The following is a 19,912-nucleotide window of genomic DNA, read 5'->3' as shown; positions in this document are numbered from 1 at the left end:
CTGCGCTGCCATGTTTGGTGTGATTTGGCTGTGGGCTCAGCCGCTCTTGCTTTAGTATGTCCCGCCTTAAACTTCAATACTGTAATGTGATTGGCACGAACCGTTTTCGGTTCAGACACAAACGGTTGAAGCCAGAGCAGGACAACATGGATTCGCGAGAATTCATCTTGCAGGCAAGGTTAGAAGGTTTGTAGTGATACCTTTAATGTCTCCACAATGTCCTCTACAAATAAAACCACCATGGTAGCAGTCAACAGAGTAGAACATATTGAGAACAGTATTGAGAACATAAAATAAGACAATAAAAATGTATAAAACTTCTCAAAATGTCTATAAAATTCTTAGAATCTTTAGGTGGATGTTGTCATGAAATCATAAAATTCTTTCCTAGACAATATTTTTTAAACATATAGGCATGAGTTTAAGTATATTGCAGTTGTTTTTACTTTTTCCCAATAACAGCAGAAGGCAGATGAGTAAAGTAGCAGCAACTAAAAACAATGTAAGCCAGTCTTTGATTTTGGGGTAAAAAGCTAAACATCCATCTGGCTATCTAAATTGGAAGCACTCAGTGGTGTACAATACACTAGTATTCACCAAACACAGCATTTCACATTCTTACAAAGGCTCATATACCACCAATCAACTATACACACAAAAGTTATCTATACTTTGTCCTGCGCATGGTTTAAATATACTTAGTTTTTGTTTGTGTGTCTTTAGCATAATGCATTAAAATTAAGTCTAATTTCCAGTTGGAGTTTTTGCTTTTTTTTGCTGTACCGCATTATGCAAAATCTATGATTGTTTTCTGGGATTTTGTTACACTCAACTATTTCAATTTTTATTTTTATTTTTAGTCTTTCCCCTGGTATGTAAGTTGTATTTCATAAAAGAATAAAACTATAACTGATACTAAGTATTTTCCAAAAATACAAACTAAACTAGCAAACAAATACTAAAAACAAATTACAACTAAAATAGAATAGAAAATCAGAAGTCAAAACTAAATACAAATAAAAACTAACGAAGATTTCAAAACTATTTCTCTTAAAATTCAGCTAGTTTTGTAAACTCTTATTACAGTTTCAGTTAGTTTTCGTTATTTAGATTTTGTCTTGTTTTTTTATTTCACGTAACTAAAATGTTTTTTTATTTCTAGTTTTCAAAATTTCATTAGTTTTAGTTAACAATAATAACCTTGGTCCCGCAAAAGTCTCACTAATCAGGACAAATAAATAATGTATATTAAAGGTAAGACTTTTTTAAGAGTTTTAATTAGTTAGGCCTCTGTGTTGGAAAACTAAACATGGGAAAAAAGTGTTGGCTTAAAATATGGTTAAAATATTTTTGTGTCATTTTAAATTTAACTCTATCCTTATAGGGACTTACCCTTCCTCATCTATAACATAAATTATAACTTGTCAGTATTTTTTTATCCAAATACTTACAAAGGGTGGACTATAGACCACAAACTGGGTTTTATTGTGTCAGCTGTGTTTGGACTCACAAAATGATAAAACAAAAAGGGGTCCCATCTGAATAATATTTTAAAAGAGATGAAAGGTGCTATTTTGCTCACTTCATGTCAGCTTCATCAGAGATTACTAGTTGTGACTTCACAGAGTTAATCATTAAAGCGCAAAACTATTTTTTTTTTCTCTGCCGCAAAATTGCCAGTTTGTTCTTAGTTTCTGGTTCTGAAAGTTCTGGCAATGGATTCTTATGAAGAGCTAGATATGCACCATGAAATCAAATGTCATTTTTATAATAGAACCGGCCCTGATCATGATTAGATGGTTGGAGACCAAAAATATCCAATGCATTTCCAATCAACTGCTGCACCTCTACATTAGCGCTACCAGGTGGTGCTGAAAGCCATACTGGCATAGTTACAGTGTGCTGTTTAACACCGGCTGCTCTCTCTCTAGAGTCCACAGTGTGTAATGCTGCTCCTCTGTATAAATTATTATGAAGTAATGATCCATCCCAGAAAGGTTTCTGTTGGCTCCTGTATAGTTGTAATAAATTATTTATTTAACTGTCTCATACATATCAGCAAATCAAAGCTACACCATGATGCAAAGATACTGTTGAAACTGCCATTTGCCAAGATTAATCACAGCAGACTCTCACACTTAAAGGTAAAGACTAGTTTTTAGCCAAAAGGCTGTTTATGAAAAACCACACAGGATCACCTGAAATGCCAAATAGACAAGCTAGCGCTTCAAAATCTGGAACAAAACGTTCACTAATCACAAAACCAGCTCATGCTTATTAAGCAGCAAAGTGGTGCTTGAAATAATTTGCCATTTGATAACTTATTGGTTTGTTTAATGTCTGTTTCCACTTAAAGTCAGTTTTATTTAAGCAAGGCTATACAGCAGAAAGAACCAACAGTTGTTCAGTAGAGTATGTTCTTCCCAATAATCAGTGTTTCCTCTGCTTAAAAAGGATAATGCTCCATCACCTGGGATACATGCAGGTGGCAAACAAACGATAAGAAAACAACATCCCAGTAGCCTACCTCAATAAAACAGCTATAAAGGCTGGGCATTTAATTTTATCTTCGCATATCTCCCTTTGAGCCAAAAATGTTTTCAATGCAGCAGAGAAACATCCTGCTACACTATCAGCCCGAGAAATCCAATACACATACAGAAATGCTGATTGTACACAGAGTTATACACAAGAGTTTATAAGAACCCTGAGTCAGCTCATTTTCTAATAAAAGACATCCTGGATCTGTTTAACTACTGCACACTAAGAGAAAAACAACACCAGAATCTGTAGTTGTGCTTCATCAAGTAACCCGAATCAGTCCGCCAGTTGCAGTCAGTTGGGGCGGCAAGTTGGCTCAAAACTGTGTTAGTGAGAGAGGCTGCAAGTGTGTGAGGGGAATCGACCCAAACTCAGTAACATTTACAGAACATGTTTGCGTATTTTGAGATAGATCTGGATGCAGTCGGGTCGTGATCAACAACCCAAATGCATATGGGGGTTGCTGACAGCCAATGAAAAGAGAGGCTGGGATGCAGCATCAGCTGCGAAACAACATTATTTTGTAACTAACTAGACATCATTACGGAAATAACACAGGGCACAATATGACCTATCACCTAACTAATTACAACCACTTAGTGATAAAAAACTCAAACACAAAAAAAAACAACAGGTTAAAAATAATGACAACCTTATTGAAATAACCCAAAGAATTCACATTTTGCACATAAAGGTACTGGGACTTAATTTTACAAATTGGCATTTCTAAAGGAAAATGTTTCAACATAGAAAAAAAAAAATCAAATGGTCTTAATGATTATCTGCACGGCCCAGACTAAACCTTATTTTGTTGTCTGTTGAGATAGAAATAACATTTTTACATGGAAAAAAGCTCAAATAATGATTCAAACTCTCAACATGAATATAACAAAAAAGTACAGTTGAAACATTTAAACCATATTCATTTGTTGGTTAAACTTAACATAATCTAAAGGACATCTTTCATTTCTGTGTGGGATTGGCAGAAAAATATAGCCTGGTTGAAATCCAACAGCCAAAGCGGCGTGGAGAAACTACTCCAAGGTATTATCCAGTCCGGGTCACCTTGACAGTCTCTTCCGCTATCGCTCCTGTTCCAACTTCAAACTGTCCTCTTACAAGAGTTTCCAAAAAGGTTGGACGCCCTCAGCTTACTTTCATCTGTCTGAAAAGTCCTGCAGTCCGTGATCCCTCAGCAGGAGAAGCTGTTTAGTGTGTGATCCTCAGGATTTCAGATCGTAAAACAAAAGCCAGCCTGTGGTGTGAACTCTTACTCTTTTCAAAATCTGTAAAGACTGGGGAAGTCATGTAGTGCCTCGCCAGCTTTAGTTTTTACAGCCAGGGAAGACAGTATATGTTTGTTTCTTTGACAGCCATATTCAATTTATCAGAAAATGTATGAGTGGGATTGAAAGACACACACAGACAAATGATCTGTCGTTACTGACAAAGAACTGACACAGGCATAGAAGGTGAAAATAAAAAAGGCTGAAAGAGTAGATCTATTCACCGGACCAAAATCAGCTGTTGAGGCAGCTTGATCCAACATGATCTGTTCTATAAAACCAGCTTCCTGAGCGTGTCCTTGTCCTGCCTGTTTTATTTGACAAACAAAAGCTTAAAAAGCTGTCTCTTTACTTGAAATGTAGTATTTTTGCATTTAATCAGAAACATTTACCCAACACATCTGAGTTGCCGTTAGCTTGTCTCTTTCCGTGCATTATTAATCAGTCTGCTTCTCACAGCCGGTCTGTAGGACCTCCAACCAGCAGAGTTCTGGGGCAGTGCCAGAGAAATCAATTGTTTCTAAAAAAAAATGTTTTAAAAAAACCTGGCATGCTGAACAAAATCGTCCCATGAACAGCACAGACCAGAAGATGCCACACTATTAAATGGAAACCAATTGTCCTTACATGTGTGAGAGGAATGTTCTTTGTTTACTCTCTCGGGAAAGGCCTGGTACACCAGCTTTTCCAGGACGATACTGATTTTGTGGTCTTCTCCAAGGTCTGGCTCAGGGATTCTGCCTTTCTCTAATTCTGTTTTTGTTTTTATTTGAGTAAATTAAATGTAATGCACGAAGTAGAAAGAAATTGCTTGATAAAAGTGTTTGCTTTGAAGCCAACAAACAATTGAGAAATAACATTATTATCTCCATCTTTGCATCAAAGCCTATGTCCCTAACCTTTACATCGTTTTTAATAAACTCAACAAAGCATCACTGTACATGCTGTTGTTTAATTTATTTATGGACCAAAAATGATGGGAGGAGTTCTTGAGGCATTTAATGAACAGGAGAAAGCGTTTCAGCATTTGAATTGTTGATCACAAATCAGAGCAAATGAAAGAAAAATTGCCTCTGGACAATATTCCAACTTTTGCAATGGATTCTGATGATCTGTCTTATTCTGCAACTCTTTACAGACTTTCCTAACTGAGGAAATCACAGGGTCTTACTTGAAACATCTTCTAAGTGGTTTGCTGTTTCTGTCACCGTAATTTTCACATCCTCTAAGTGTTTCTACTGGAGGTCAACCAAAACTACTAGATGTTTGTCTTGTGTGAGCCAGTAACTCATATAGTTTTTTTCATTTTCTGTCATGGTTTTTCCCTTTTTCCCTTTTCTTTGGCCACATTAGTGATGGTAGGCTGCAGTGAACTGGCTGTAAGAGCAGCTTCTTCTTACTTTCTGTAAAGGTTGTGATGATGGAGACATCTCAGGAGACTAGATGCCTCTGCTGTTGTTTTCCATCTCCCATCTTTACCAGCTAAGCCCAGACTTTACACTAGGCCAGGGGCCAGCAACCTTTTTGAAACTGAGAGCCACTTCACTGGTGTTGTGTCATACGAAGGGCTACCAGTACTGACCTTTGAACTAGAAGAGCCAGAGTTCACCTTAACTTTATGTAAAATAAACACATATTTCATGCTTTGTTATAGATATTGTCATTTTTAAATCTGTATAAATGCAAGTGTAAATAAACAGGAAGAGTAATGTAATAAAATAAAGTTTTAGATGCAGCTCACTGGTGGATTGTGCCTGCGGGTACCAAGTTGGTGACCCCTGCACTAGGCTCTGCTAAACCTCCATAAAGGTTTAAAACTAGTGTTAAACCATCAAAAACAATGTGTTTAAATAAACAACAACATAAAATTCAGAAATTTTTCTCTATATAAGTTGTTTTGGTAGTAAAGTAAAAGGGTCCTACATACTTACTTGAGTTGTACGATTTTGCAAAAGATCAAAATTGCTATATACTTCAAACATAATTGCAATTTAATTTAGACTTTTCTTTGCATTAAGCTCAAACAACAAAAATACCCTTTAGATAAAGATGTCTGCAAACAAGGACTATTCAAAACAAGAAATGCAACTGTTTTTTTAATAATCAGAATATTATTACTCACAAGAAAAGCTTTCTGAGTTGGACATCAATCCTGGTTGAACATAAAGTGCAACCACCAAACAGTTTGACCAGTACTTAATGCTAGGGTGAGATTCGTGAAGGTTTCTGGTAAAAGTATTGATTATATAAACTCTAAAACAAATATTAAAATTAGATTATCTCACTGCTGCAGCTCTCTTCCCTTCCATGTGGAGGCAAACCCACTTTAAACATATTATTGACACCTACAGGACGCGTCTTATTCACTATTTGGAAATTGCATTTTTTTAAATTGCAATTATATTGCAAATGTGATTAATTGTGCATCCCTAATACCTACAGATGTAGACCAGTTCAATATGTAAAGCACTGTGCACAAAGCCAGTGGCACTGATTTAGTTAAGCATGTTGGCAATTTACTACAACTCAAAATTCTCATTTTCCAAAGATTTGCTTTACTTATAACGGGTTCGCTGTCAGATTCAGCCCACCCAGTCAAGTGTTATCAAGCTTTTTAACACTGACTTCCACGCTCAGCATTACTCAGAGGATTTCTGAGTGCGCTGTGAGAGGCGGAGCGCCTGACGTACACACTCTGCCGCAGCTAATAACCGACACAGGAGACACATGCTCTTTGGCGCTGATAAAATAAGCCAATCCATTCTGAACAGCCAACATTTTACAGAAAAAAAATTACTTTAAAAAGGCCTGTATGTGGAGTTGTACAACCCTGGCCCATTATGTTCTATGGGTTCCTTGATCTTCATGCTTCACAGAGCAGCCCCATCTATACTGAAATTAAATTACACACAGGTCTTATTCAGTAATTAGATGACTTTTGAAGACAATTGATTGCACTGGATTTTATCTATGCGTATTAAAGTAAAGGGGGCTGAATACTAATGCATGCCACACTTTTCAGATCTCACCTAGTTGATCTATTACCTAAAATGTCCATAAAAAACAATGAAGTGAGTGGTTGCAATGCAAAACTGAAACCGAAACATGTGTGGCTGCTTGCTCATTTATGTAGGAAGCCCGATCACAAAATCTTTCTAAACCTTCAAAACCAGATGCAAAATCACACAGTGATGTCAAGAGGCCGTCTAGCCTGAAGCCATGTTGCTGGGAAGTGGTTAGAAAAGCGCTTCAGTTTGTACTGAAGCTTCTGTTTATCTCAGTATTCATAAATCCATCTTCCTGATTGCCTCACAATGCACCTTCAGCCCTTCCTAAAACATTAAAGACGATCCTCACACTCACACAGAACGACGAAGAGAAGTGACTGCTTTGTACGTGAAACGTAACAAATGAACAATTGTTCAGAAGTATTTCAGTGTCCACGGTGCGAACAGCTAGTTCAAGTCAAATGTACGAGAAGCCAAAATGTTAGAGTTGCAAAGTAACAACACACACAAATTTAAGATTTTTTTGCAATTACTGAGCAGCATTGGATTGAAAGGTTAAAGAACATCACTTTCACTAATACAGTAAAAAAAACTGTTCAGGTCAGACAAACTGGGGTGAGGAGTGGAAATTTCTCTCAGCTGAGCACGCAAAGCTGACGTCTAGAAGTGCAACCACAAGTCGCTGCTAAGGTGCTTTTGCAATGAAAATGCTTGTACAAAAGAGCAACTACCCAAGGACTAGCCATGGTGCAGCGACAGATGCACCATGTTTTGGATCTCACTTCAAAGATTAAATCATCATTGAAGCCATAACCCACATTTATCTTTAATTAGAATTTTCTTATTATCCAATTCTGTCATTTCTTAGCATTTAGTTGCTTCTACAATTTCTTTTTTCAAATTGCCTTAATCATCACTTTATGTTGAGCGAAAATAATCCATTTTGTTCTAGTAATCTTTAAATATGTTATTTTACTGATCCTTAAGTATTATGGTCAAAAAGCTGTTCTTTTAGATGCTTGTGAATACATGTTAAGAGTATTTCTCAATTAATTAGTGTCCCTCTAGGTTATAAATAACATGTTAAACTCAGAATGAATGAGCACTAGGTGATACTTTGAATGAAAAGAGGCTGCTTCCAACATTAATTTTACCGACAGTTTTGTTTTCAGATTCTATTCAAGTTTCTTTTTTGTTATTAGCTGTCTCACTAGACATTGGACAATCAAATGTTCAGATTTACAATCAGCCTATGACATGTGCTTCTCTTTTAGAAGCTGCCAAACCCCAGTAGAACACTTTAATGCGGACTGAGGCGAGGAAGATAACTGCCTAGAAATCAACAGGAAATCAAAAACAAACTTGATCACCTTGTTGATATTTGACTGTTTGCCACATTAATGATCACGACTCGACATAACTGAATTGTTTTTTATCCATACACATAAGTTATGAATATGCCCCTTTCCCTTCAAAGTTGCCTTAAACTTTACATAAATAAATGTAAATATGTAAAGTCAAACTAATAGCAAAAATGTCTTTTAGCAAAGAAAAAAAACAACCTTAAAAGTTTCTAACAATGTCAACGTCTCAGAGAGTTCATCTGAACAGCAAGAAAAGAGTTATAAAAGCATAATCTTCTAAAAGCAATTGTATGATTTTGAAAGCCATTTAACAAATACTTGAGACTGGGGACAGCGAAAGAAATGTGCCAAGCTAAGATATCAGCATGCATACGAAGGGCAGCTCTGAGGTGGCAGCTTATGGTGACAGCTGGAAAGCAAAGGCCAATACCTCTGGGGGGTCTGAACTCATCAGAATTTAACTTTACCCTCGAAAGACTAGTGAAATTTCAGGTGTGTGCATTTAAATATAAAGAGCCCATCAACACTGTGCCATCTAAAAACGAAGGACATTCATAAAAGGAACTCTGCTGGTTGCTGCAGAACCTGCACCTGAACCCATAGCTGAAAAAAAACAGTAGAACCACACTTATCTGTTCCAGGAAACCACAATTACATGTCCCATTATGTTCAGCCATAATGGGACAGCTGATTAGCAATGATGGGTGCAGCATGTCTTAAGCAACGATGCAAAAGTAGTTTTGTCCCCGTTCTTGGCCTTTTGTCCACATATAAACACTGGTTTAAGGGTCAATAAGAAACTTTTTAAAGCAATGATGTCATAGATCCGTCTCAAATCCTAACACTCAACCTTAGATGCATTGGCCTATCAGCTTTTCCTTCATGATCAACACCTTCTTTTGTGCTTTTTGTGTATTTTCGTGACCAGTGACAGTGCACTATACAGGCCTCCCATTAACTACAGCACCTCAGATGTTAAGCCAAAGAAGAGATATTTAGAAACAGCATAGTCCTTATAAGAAACAGTTTAGAAACAACACATAAAAAAAATCAGATTTAAAAACTCTGACAAGGCCAGAGATGCTGTGCCCTAGTAAAATCTGAGCCAAGGTTTGCGCTTCAGAACAAAGAAATTATTACATTATTACTCTTTGTCATAGTTTTCTATAGTTAGAATATGCATTCCAATGAGGTTTGTTTATCAGATCAAAAATACCTTTTGAAAATAACCACCCTTAAGCATGTGTGAGCATATTTTGCATTAAGCTCACATTTCTGTCATTAAATATTTATCATTAAACTGATAAAATATTCTAACCTTAAATTTGTGTTGCCGTTATCTGTAATAAGGAAATCATCATAATTAACAGAAATAAAGGCTTAAGACATCCAATTTGTGTGTATCCTTAATCTTGTGTTAAGGATGAGCATTCAGCTTTTATGTGCAGCTCTGGTTACTGATATGGGATACTTGAGAACCTATGACCCAAGCTTTTTGAATTCTGACTGCCAACTAACCTCTCTCTGCTCTCCTCCACAGGGTTTTTGTTCTTCTTTCTACTTAGGATTATTTTGCTTGCACATTTCAACACTTCCACATGCATACATCCTCCACTTAGGCACACCACACACCGCTGATTTCACCCACTTTCACACTTTGTTAGAAACCTTGACTTTAACCTGAGTTTGTGTTCAATAAAATGTGTAGTTAAGAACTCTTGTACATAATTTGTCTCCCTGTTCGTCGGGACCTCTGACCCGGTTCCTGTCTGGTCCAATTGCTGCCGCAGTGAGAGAAGTTACACCTACAGCAGCTAGTCATAAAGATGAGTCTATATGAAGGTAACAGACAACCAGGATGGGAGAGCGTGACTTTGTAGTCAAATACGCTGATGTCTGTCTCTCCTCTGCATAGGCAACACAAGCAATAAAAGCTCAATAGTCTCTCTTGGTAAATATACATAAAAAATTTTAAAGGCATAATCACAGTACATTATTTTAACGTAAACAATGTGGCCGAACCACTGACTTTAACAAGTTTGCCAACCTTCTTTCCCTCAATTTCACTCTGTGTTAAATTTCATTACAGGTAAAGCATTGCTGAACATGTCACCAAGAAATAACAACAATAGTAATAATAATGTTAACAATAATAATGATTGTAAGAAAGGGAAATAGCTGTTATGTGTAGACACATTTCTGGACACTCAAGGTCAGCACACAAAAGCAAAGACATAAATCACAGAGTCAGAAAATAAAAACTGAAAATGTCCAATAAAATAGGAGACTTCAAAGAAGGTTAACACAGTGGCAAGACATGGGTCACGAACTGAAGACCAGTTTTAAAAGACCTGTCTGAGACAGGATTAAAACACGGCCAGCGAGTCAAGGTTGCGGAAATCAGGTGGGAGGGAGGTCCAGACTCAGCGGGTGGAGCGGCTGAAGGTTCTGTACCTCATGGTGGACATGTGAAGTGTAGGAGCAATGAGGCTAATAGATAAAGAGGATCTAAGAGTCTGGCTTGGTCTGTGAATGTGAAGGACGTCAGTGAAGAACAGAAGCAATGTGATGGGAAGACGCTGTTCTGGTAACGATCTGGTGGGTAGAGTTCTGACCTGGTTCGGGTATGGATAGGGTATGGATAGGTTGAGGGGAAGACCAGGCAGGTGGGAGTTGCAGTAATCCAGACGAGAAGTGACTTTAGGTGTTGTCTTTTTCTATTTTTAACAAATAAGGTGTCGAACTAAGAATGGACTTCCCGACGGTCATGCCAGTCTAACAGGCATACTAAAGACAGTGGGATCAGTTTTGTTCACCAACATACTGGAAGAAGAGTTGTGGTTAAAGATTAGTTCCAACACTTTCTGAACAGAAAAAAGTACCTAATCTACTCCATGTAATTATTTAAAGGTTTTTCCAGCCTAATTGCTTTCCTTTAGCTTTTACTTTAACCAAAGGAATATTGCTACTGTGTAATCATTTGATTTAAAGTTTTCTTTAGATCAGACCAATTAGGTATTAGTTGACTCTAGTGTATCTGTTTCTCAGTTCTTTTCAGCTGCAACTGTTCCAAGAAGAAAAGGTCTTTTTATTTTTCGATGTATACAAAGGATCTTTGTTTTTGTCAGGCTAATAACAAAATTCTATTCACAAAGACTATTGTGAATAATCACATACTATAGTCTCCAGTCCTTTCTAAAGAAGATTAAAATCAAGAACAACAACACAAAATGCAGTCTCTTTTACTTACACTGTGTTGAGCTCATGCACTCAAAAGGTGCACAGCACAATTCTGTACTGCCCTGAGGTAGAAAAACATCAACAATAAATATACAGTAAAACAAGGAGGAAAAGAAAGTAAGCAGGGAATGGCCTCTTTTCAATACTGTCCCTCTGAATAAAGAGAAAGTAACGAAAGGCCCTAAGCTGTGTGAAGTGTGGATCTAGCTGGCAAACAGATAGACTGAACCAACTGCAATGTAAATATCTTAAATAAGGGTCGCAGTTCTAACCAAGAAGGTGTTATATTGATATATTACAATACTGTGTATCACAAGTTGCGACTCAAACTGTATTCTACGTCCCTGAAGTTTGCCTTTAGGAAGAACCCAGTGTTTTCACACACAAAAAAAGCCAGATCAGGTGAGAGTCTAGAGATCAAATGAGAGTGTTGTACAAAAAAAGGAAGTTTAACATAACATTTAATTACCACTAGCAACAGTAGTGTATTTCGTTAAACCTACTGAACCGCTTACTGATAATCACATACATGTCCCTGTGGTTGTTAAATTGGACTTTGTCTTCTAGTAAATATCTCCTCATGAACTTCAATAAACACAAGTTATGAGCATGATTTAACAAACCATAGCTAGAGATGCACTGAATGGCCAGAGACTGAAACCGGACAATTTCCCAAGGATCTAATCTGTTTGGTGGTCGGTAGGTAAAATACGGAAAAATCTTTTTATTTTACTGTTCTTTAAATGCATCAAAGTATGAACGCTCACTATGTTTGTTCTAGGAACACATCAACCAACAGAAGGTACTTTGGAGCAAGTTTGATTTTGATATAAATGAGATCAAATTAACCAGACGTGTATTTATGCATAAATAGGGATAATCCATGGATTCTTTTTTTAAATCTTGTCATGTGCTCCATTCCTCTGAAAAAGAATCAGATTCAGTCAAAACTGAAATTCAAGAAAAAACGGATATTGGTATTGTACAAAAGAAAAAGCCTAATTGGTGGATTACGGTCGACAGCTACAAATACAGCGTCTCCTTTACAGGGACCTGATGCAATTCACCTTTGCAGTCAGCAGATTAACAAGTCTGATATATTTGAAAGCATCACAGTTTATCACCAAAACAACAGATTCATTTGTAAATATTTTGTACAATGTGGAGATTCTTGCACACAAGAAAGAGTATTCAAGATGCTCTAGTGACTGATGGAGGCCCAGTGTCTGACTAAAACATTGCTCCTTTGGGCATCACGTATTTATAATAGAAAAATGTAACAGTTATGCTTTACAAGTAATAATTCAGACCTCTGGAACACAGCCTTGGCTGCGTTTGGATTCCGAGGAAAATGGATAGCCAGCATACAATAAATCACTCCCACTCAGAATAAATTGTCGTAGTGTGGATCAAATTGCTTTTTCTCTTCGAAGTGCACAAAGACCCACCACTGCCATAGCTGCACAGCTCCTTATCTGCTAGAGAAGTTGTGAAAGCATACCCAGAGCAGTATACACAGCAACAATAGCAGCCTTTTTCTGACACAGATAGCAATCTCTGGCTACAACGGTGCATTTAAAGCAACATCTGCTCAACACCAGCTCACACAGCACCCAAATACGCAGAGAGAAGCCAACACGCTGGGACAGCCAAGTACAGGGGCACATCTTATCTTGAACTTTGAAAGGCTCGCTCTCAGGTTCATTTTAAAGGCAAAGATAAAAGCAATTAAAAAACACAACAAGACTGAAAGTCAATGACTCACCTCCAGAGCCTCCAGGGTGACAAAGCCTGTGATGGAGAAGCCATCGATGATGTCCTCCTCAGCAGACGTAGATTCCTTTCGCTTCCTCCGCGGGGGTCGAGGTCGGGATGAGGAGGGCTCCCGTTCAGCCTCCCGCTCAGAGTCAGAGGAAAGGCCAAACACTGAGCCTTTAATGTGGCTGCTCTTCGTCCCATTCGATCTCCTCTCTCGATCCCGTTCTGACCTCGACTTCCTCTTTTTCCGCAGGCCGTTGGATCGAGGTCCGTCCACGTCCTTCATGGCGAATATCCAATTAAACCCACCTCCCAGAAGGACTCAGACCCTGGAGTGAAAAGACTCTAGAGGAGAATCTCCGCAATATCCTTAAGATTGTTGTCAGTCGGTCGGATCCAAGGCAATTGGGTAATATCCAAGGGACAAAGCCTTGTAAAGGAAATTCCAAACTGCATCAAGTCACTCAATCAATCTAGGTTCCACTCAACGATCCCAAAAGGCAGTCCATCAAATCCATCATGCTCTCACCAAGCTCCCAATTCCCTCAGAGGAGGGGCTTTTCAAGTCAAAGCAAATGTCTGTTCAGTGAACTTATCCCTCCAAAGTAAGCTGAGCAGGTGCTGCCACATTTTTCTTCTCCGACTGACACCTCCAGCCCAGGGACGGCTAACTTGCACCTGCAAAAATCAAGACAGACAAAGTGAGAGAGAGAGCATGCAATTGATACATGTGCACTTGGCAAAGGTCAACAATGAATTTAGTCAAGCAGTCACTGTTTTAAAGGGGCTGCACACTACGCTCAAGGCTTCGGCTAACGTGCACAATGCAGTATGAATGTTTTATGAGGACTGCTCAAATCACAACTAGTGAGTAAACTTCATTGTGCTATACTACCATGTCTTTCAGCTCAGAATAAAGATTGTAATATGCCGATGCTTTTTCCTCTTTTTTTCCCCTTTTTTTTGGGGGTGGGGTGTGTGGTCTCTTTACCAAACTGGATCCTAATTTACAACTTCTTTCTCAGAAAAAGTTTGTTCATTGATTCCCAACAATTAGATTATCTGCCCCTGGTCATTCATATATCACCAATCAACCCACACAAGTCCCACAGGCATGTGAGCTTTCAAAGTTTAAGCTGGCATTGCAGAGCAAAACGCAAAAAGGAGAGCCGGGTCGTAACATAGCCAGAGCAACTGAGGCTTAGTTAGAGGACTTGCTAGCTCGCAATCAGAAGTCATAGTTGCGGGGTTCGATTTCAGTTTCCCCCATCTCATGTACATGCACCCTTGCAATAACCTGACAACAGCCAGCTGTATGTATCGCTCCGCCTAGCTCCACTCACATACATCTGGGACACGGCTCATTGAAAATGATTTCCCCAACCAAATTTTTGGTCTGGCCAATCAGGACGCAGGGCGGGTGTTTCATGGATGTGACGTAGTGGAGAAGCCACCGTGAGATTCAAACAACAATGGCGGCTCGCATCGAGGAAGCAAGCGTTAGCATTGATGCTGCTATTTCCTCCGTGTTGTCCAATCTACCTAATATTGTTTCATTAAAAGAACATCAGAGAACGGCTCTGAAGGCTTTTGTTGGTGGAAACCATGTTTTCGCCCTTCTCCCGACCGGATTTGGCAAGTTTTGTTTTCCGGGGCGCGTACGCGGACGCGCCCCGGAGCGGTTAGCGGTTAGCGCTAACCATATTGGGAGGCCTATTAGTCCTCGACGCGGTCAGCCCGGGATCGACTCCGACCCGCGGCGCTTTGCCGCCTGTCTTCCCCCTCTTCCTGTCAGCTCACTGTCAATAAAAGGTGTGCCACTACAGTGTTTCCCGCATGGATTTGCTTTTGCGAGGCGGACCGACTCGCGGAGCGGGGGGGGGGGGGGGGGATGACTTTTTCTCCGCGGAGCGGGGGGGGGGGGGGGGGGGGGGGTGGACGACACGTTTTCCGCGGCCGCCTCGCCAAGATAGCGCTGCGGGAAACCCTGCACTAGAGCCGCAAACACATAAAAAAAAAAAAAAAAAGTTTTTTTTTTCCGGCGTCGGTCTCATCAGCGTCACGGGTTAGCTTCGGTGTGACTGGTTGAAATAGCACGTTGATAAAGATGACAGACAAGTGGCTTATCCAATCATATGCAAGGAGTTTTGATAAGGCCCAGCCTTCAGTAAAGGCAATGCCTATGGAGAGGTCCCAGATGTATGTGAGTGGAGCTAGGCGGAGCGATACATACAGCTGGCTGTTGTCAGGTTACCCTTGCAAGGCAAGCGATTTAAACCAAAGCTGCCAAAAGATTGTTTATTGGGGTTCATCAGTTTTGCTCTGTGGGTAAGAGTCATAGAAGAGAGGTGCTGTGCTCAATAAATTTGGTTGTTTTCTGTTTTCCATTTAGAATGGTAGTTATTAAATATGTGTTGGACATCTCTCATTCTATAGAGGTAAAACAATTAGGTGTGTATGAATACTTGCTAGCAAAACCATAATTGATCAAACAACCTTTGGCTAAAAACCTGGCCAACGCACAACAAGTTAAACAGATAACCCACATCTGCAACGCCTCAGAGACACCAAGTGAGATTCTCTCCATGAAACAACACTGAGACTATATCATGGCTTTATGTGTTTTGCAAAAAAGGTTTGTGTTTCTACTAAGGAACATTCTCGAAACAGAAAAGGATGTGGATTCTTCTCCAAAGGTTTTAATACACATTTGCTTATATTTATGACATGCCACTGTTAGCGAGCTGAAAGCTTGGTGTTTACCAAGGTTTTTTAAAACATATGGTTTCAAAACTGCTAAGAAACATTATCATGCCATTTGTGTGGTTTAGAATCATTTTAATGAGATACCAAATAAAGCATCAAGTCACTGTGAACGTTTTCCCCAGCCATATGGACCATACAGCAATCCAGCACTGCCCCCTCCCCAACCTGTTGCTGCACATTACAAGTCACATGGCCCATACTGATGCTGGCTTAAACAAACAACTAATTTGGCAGTTTGGAAACAAATCCAGTTCTGGAAAGTGTGGAAACTAAACGAGCGGCAACCATCACTCCAATTAAAATAATGCTGCTAAAAATTGCAGTTGGAAAGGTGGAAGCAGCATGTCTGTTGAGAAGCCTGGCTGCAGACTCACTGCCCGAGGAGACAGGCTGACAAATTAACCAATGTGATCCCAGCTTGTTATACCTTTTGTTACTATGTAATGAACAAAACAGCAGCCAGGGATTTTTGCAGAACAATCTTTTAAAAACTACACTATATATATATATATATATATATATATATATATATATATATATATATATATATATATATATATATATATATATCACTGTTTTAATATTAGAATTAACAAAAAGATGTAATGAAAACATAGTGATGAATTATTATTTTAGAGACACAATTTCTGTATTTTTTATGGATACTATAGTATTTTTACATTATTACTCAAGGTTTTGTGGGAATTTCATAATTTTGCATGCCAAAATTAGAAATAACTGTACTGGCAGAAGTTCTTAAATTAGAAAAGGAAGTAAAACACATGCAGCTAAAATTAGTTTGCCTAAAATGTTATATTTTAGATAACTATCAGTGTCCTGTATCTTTATATGTCACAAAGGCTTTGGAACTTCTTAAAAGAATTTTCTGAAAATAAAGTTGTAAACTCAAAGATATCAAAGAAAAACCTCATGGATTAATGGACCCTGAACATTAACTGGCTGGCAGTTTAAAAGTCACTCTTGAAAAAAACACATCTGACTTGGGGATGACAGAAAACAACTACACAACACAGATATTATACATTTATTGACGGCCTCTGTCGTTTAAGTTGCATTTCTGTCAGCAAGCAATAAAATTAAGAATTAATGAGAAAATAAATCCGGACAAATGCCATGACCCTTCTGTGATGTCATTCTGCACTGAGCAACACAGCTCAGCAGTGCATACCTTCACTGTCTGGACACTGAAGGCATCTGGATGTTTTATAAGATTACTCTGCAACATTCAACAGCTTGCAGGCCTATTTTGAGTCATTCTCAAGAATTAGCCAATGGTGGAGTAAGAAAGCCACAAAATACAATCAGACACTATCCATCTGTTTAATGCATCCAAGAACAACAGTTCTGAGCCATTACATCACTCAAATAGTAGGGAGCAGCAGATGACTGAATCCTCAAACTTAAAGCTTTTCTGAATAGTCCCTCACAGCAACAGCTTGGAACAAAGAGGAGACACGTCTTTCTGCATCACCAGACAAACCAGAACCGATTTGTCTCCGTCAACCATCATCTCCAACTTTACATGACAGCCTGTGTGTCCAAGGAGACAATGCAATGCAGCTCATCTGGAATTCTGCAGCACATGCACACACACACACACACACACACACACTGCTACACCCTGCAAAGTAGGAAATGTTCAGTTTTACCATTTAAAAAAAGGATTCTATAACAAAGGCGCATCTAATAAACCATCATGCAAACGTTTAAAGATGCAGAACCCATTTCAGGACATTTGAATGCAGTTAGGCCAATCTAAAAAATAAAAACACACACCTAATTCACCTTTACTGTAACGTCACAATTCTTCAAACTATGCGTTTAACCCTGAAGCCTCGTGCCGACACTCATCTGGTGACACGCGCCTACTGCACGCGCAGCTCTCAGTATATATTGCTTTTTTTTTTTTAAACAAACTGTGTTCCAGCACTCTCCCTGGCTTTCCCTTCTCTGTGGAGACTCTTTGCCTCGTCTTCGCTCACAGTCCCCTTTTGTCCGCCTGTGCTGTCAGTACAGATCTCTGGCTCTGTAGCTCAGTCCAGCCCACAGCAGCGGCAGCAGCAGCGGACTGACACTGCCTCCTGCTCCGGCTCCCTCTCCAAGCCTCATTTTTCCACTATAAGAACACACAACAAAAGCAAGCCTCTTTTGAGCTCCAAGACACGTCATGCAAAACCAAGAAATGCAAACCCTTGCGAGTGAGGAAAGGACCGTCCGGACAAGTTGAAGGCCTTTGATCAGAAGAGGGGGGGTGGAAAAAAAATGATAACGCACAACAAGGTCTGGAGCTGGCGAAATAAATCCCGCAAAGCAAAACCATAGGGCACCTCCTCCTCCTCTCCCCAGATCCGAGCTTCAGGATCCCGGAGAAGGGAGACCGGGGCGCAGTGATACCGGCGATGCCGCAGTGCCGCTTTACAGGCTGAGCGCTTCCTCCTCGGCGCAAATAGTGCTGCCTCTGGCCACACGCAGGGTCACAGTTTACACAAGTACATTAACAACACCATGTAACTACGGGCATAGCCTGAGCTCTCTAACGAGAAAATAGTATACAGAGGGAGTTATGACTGTGGAATACATTTTTATTTGCCATTCATATCTGTCAAAAAAAATCTAAAAAGTAACATTAAGTGTGAACTCCTCAATGAAACTGTCTCTGTTTACCCCCCCCCCCACACACACACACATATATATATATATATATATATATATATATATCTATATATATATATATATATATATATATATATATATATATATATATATATATATATATATATATAGGCTGCGCAGTGGGTAGCGCTGTTGCCTTGCAGCAAGAAGGTCCTGGGTTCAAGTACACCCCTGGGTCTTTCTGCATGGAGTTTGCATGTTCTCCCTGTGCATGCGTGGGTTCTCTCCAGGTACTCTGGCTTCCTCCCACAGTCCAAAAACATGACTGTTAGGTTAATTGGCTTCTCCAAATTGTCCTTAGGTGTGAATGGTTGTTTGTCCTGTTTGTCTCTGTGTTGCCCTGCGACAGACTGGCGACCTGTCCAGGGTGTACCCTGCCTCTCGCCCATTGACAGCTGGAGATAGGCACCAGCAACCCCCGCGACCCCATGAGGGATTAAGCGGTATGGAAAATGGATGGATGGATGGATATATATATATATATATATATATATACAGATCCATTGATTGAGTCTGATCAGTGTATGACAGGCAAATTACACCCCCTCCCACCAATATAACTGCTAAAACAAAACAGCTACACACCTCCAATGACAGCATGTACCTTGATGTAGTTCAAAAACAGGTAAGGGACATAGTGGTTGTTCCAGTGACAGTGGCGATGCACCAGTGTTGCTATGTAGGGTAACTTCCTATTCTGTCCACATTGTGTTGTTTCTTCAGATGAGCAGAGTAACAACACCAGGAACTACGGCACTGGTGTCTGACTACACTAGTAATGTATTTTCTAACGAGATACAGAGTTTCTAATGACATGCAGTCGCTGCAAGGCTTTATAAATCTGGAAGAAATGGTTATTTTCCACCCACGTGTGTCAAGAATAGAGTTTATAGGGAGGAAGTTTTTGAATCTGTTTGTGAAAACTAACAACTTAATAACAGTAGTGGTTTATGAAAGGAACAGTCGGGTAATGCTATGAGTAATAGTTATCTTACCTGTACTAGAAATATGTTATATAACCGTCAGTTTGTAGAAAAGGAAAGGAAATATCAGAGTAGTGGGAAAACAAAACAAACCAGTCAGACGAATGCCATCGCTCATTGCTGACTAAAAACACCTTTGGAGACCCACTGCAGTTTGCTCATCATCCTGGAGTTTGAGCTGAAGATGCCATCATGCACCTGCTTCAAAGAACACCCCTGCTATCTGGACATAGCAGGCAGCACTGCGAGGATCATGTTTGTGCATTTCTCTA

General features: G+C 39.3%; 1 protein-coding gene across 11 annotated transcripts in view; it reads right to left on the bottom strand.

Annotated features, from left to right (window-relative positions):
• auts2a (activator of transcription and developmental regulator AUTS2 a) overlaps positions 1–18,327 on the bottom strand; it is a 436,359-nt gene extending 418,032 nt beyond the window's left edge. For 6 of the 11 annotated variants that reach the window (XM_036143434.1, XM_036143438.1, XM_036143437.1 and 3 more), the window contains exons 1-2: positions 18,175–18,325; positions 13,205–13,875 (exon numbers count right to left, since the gene is read on the bottom strand). In XM_036143434.1, coding sequence (XP_035999327.1) covers positions 13,205–13,483 — 279 coding nt within the window. In that variant the 5' untranslated portion in view covers positions 13,484–13,875; positions 18,175–18,325. Of the gene's footprint in view, positions 1–13,204; positions 13,876–18,174 lie in introns of all 11 variants that reach the window. The other 5 variants (XM_036143441.1, XM_036143446.1, XM_036143439.1 and 2 more) reach the window with 3 other exon arrangements.
• Between the last annotated feature and the right edge of the window lie 1,585 nt (positions 18,328–19,912).

The sequence above is a fragment of the Fundulus heteroclitus genome, chromosome 11, assembly GCF_011125445.2.
Source record: "Fundulus heteroclitus isolate FHET01 chromosome 11, MU-UCD_Fhet_4.1, whole genome shotgun sequence".
NCBI classification, from domain to species: domain Eukaryota; kingdom Metazoa; phylum Chordata; class Actinopteri; order Cyprinodontiformes; family Fundulidae; genus Fundulus; species Fundulus heteroclitus.
The sequence above is the reverse complement of the archived record's forward strand: the minus strand, read 5'-3'. Positions and strand labels throughout refer to the sequence as shown.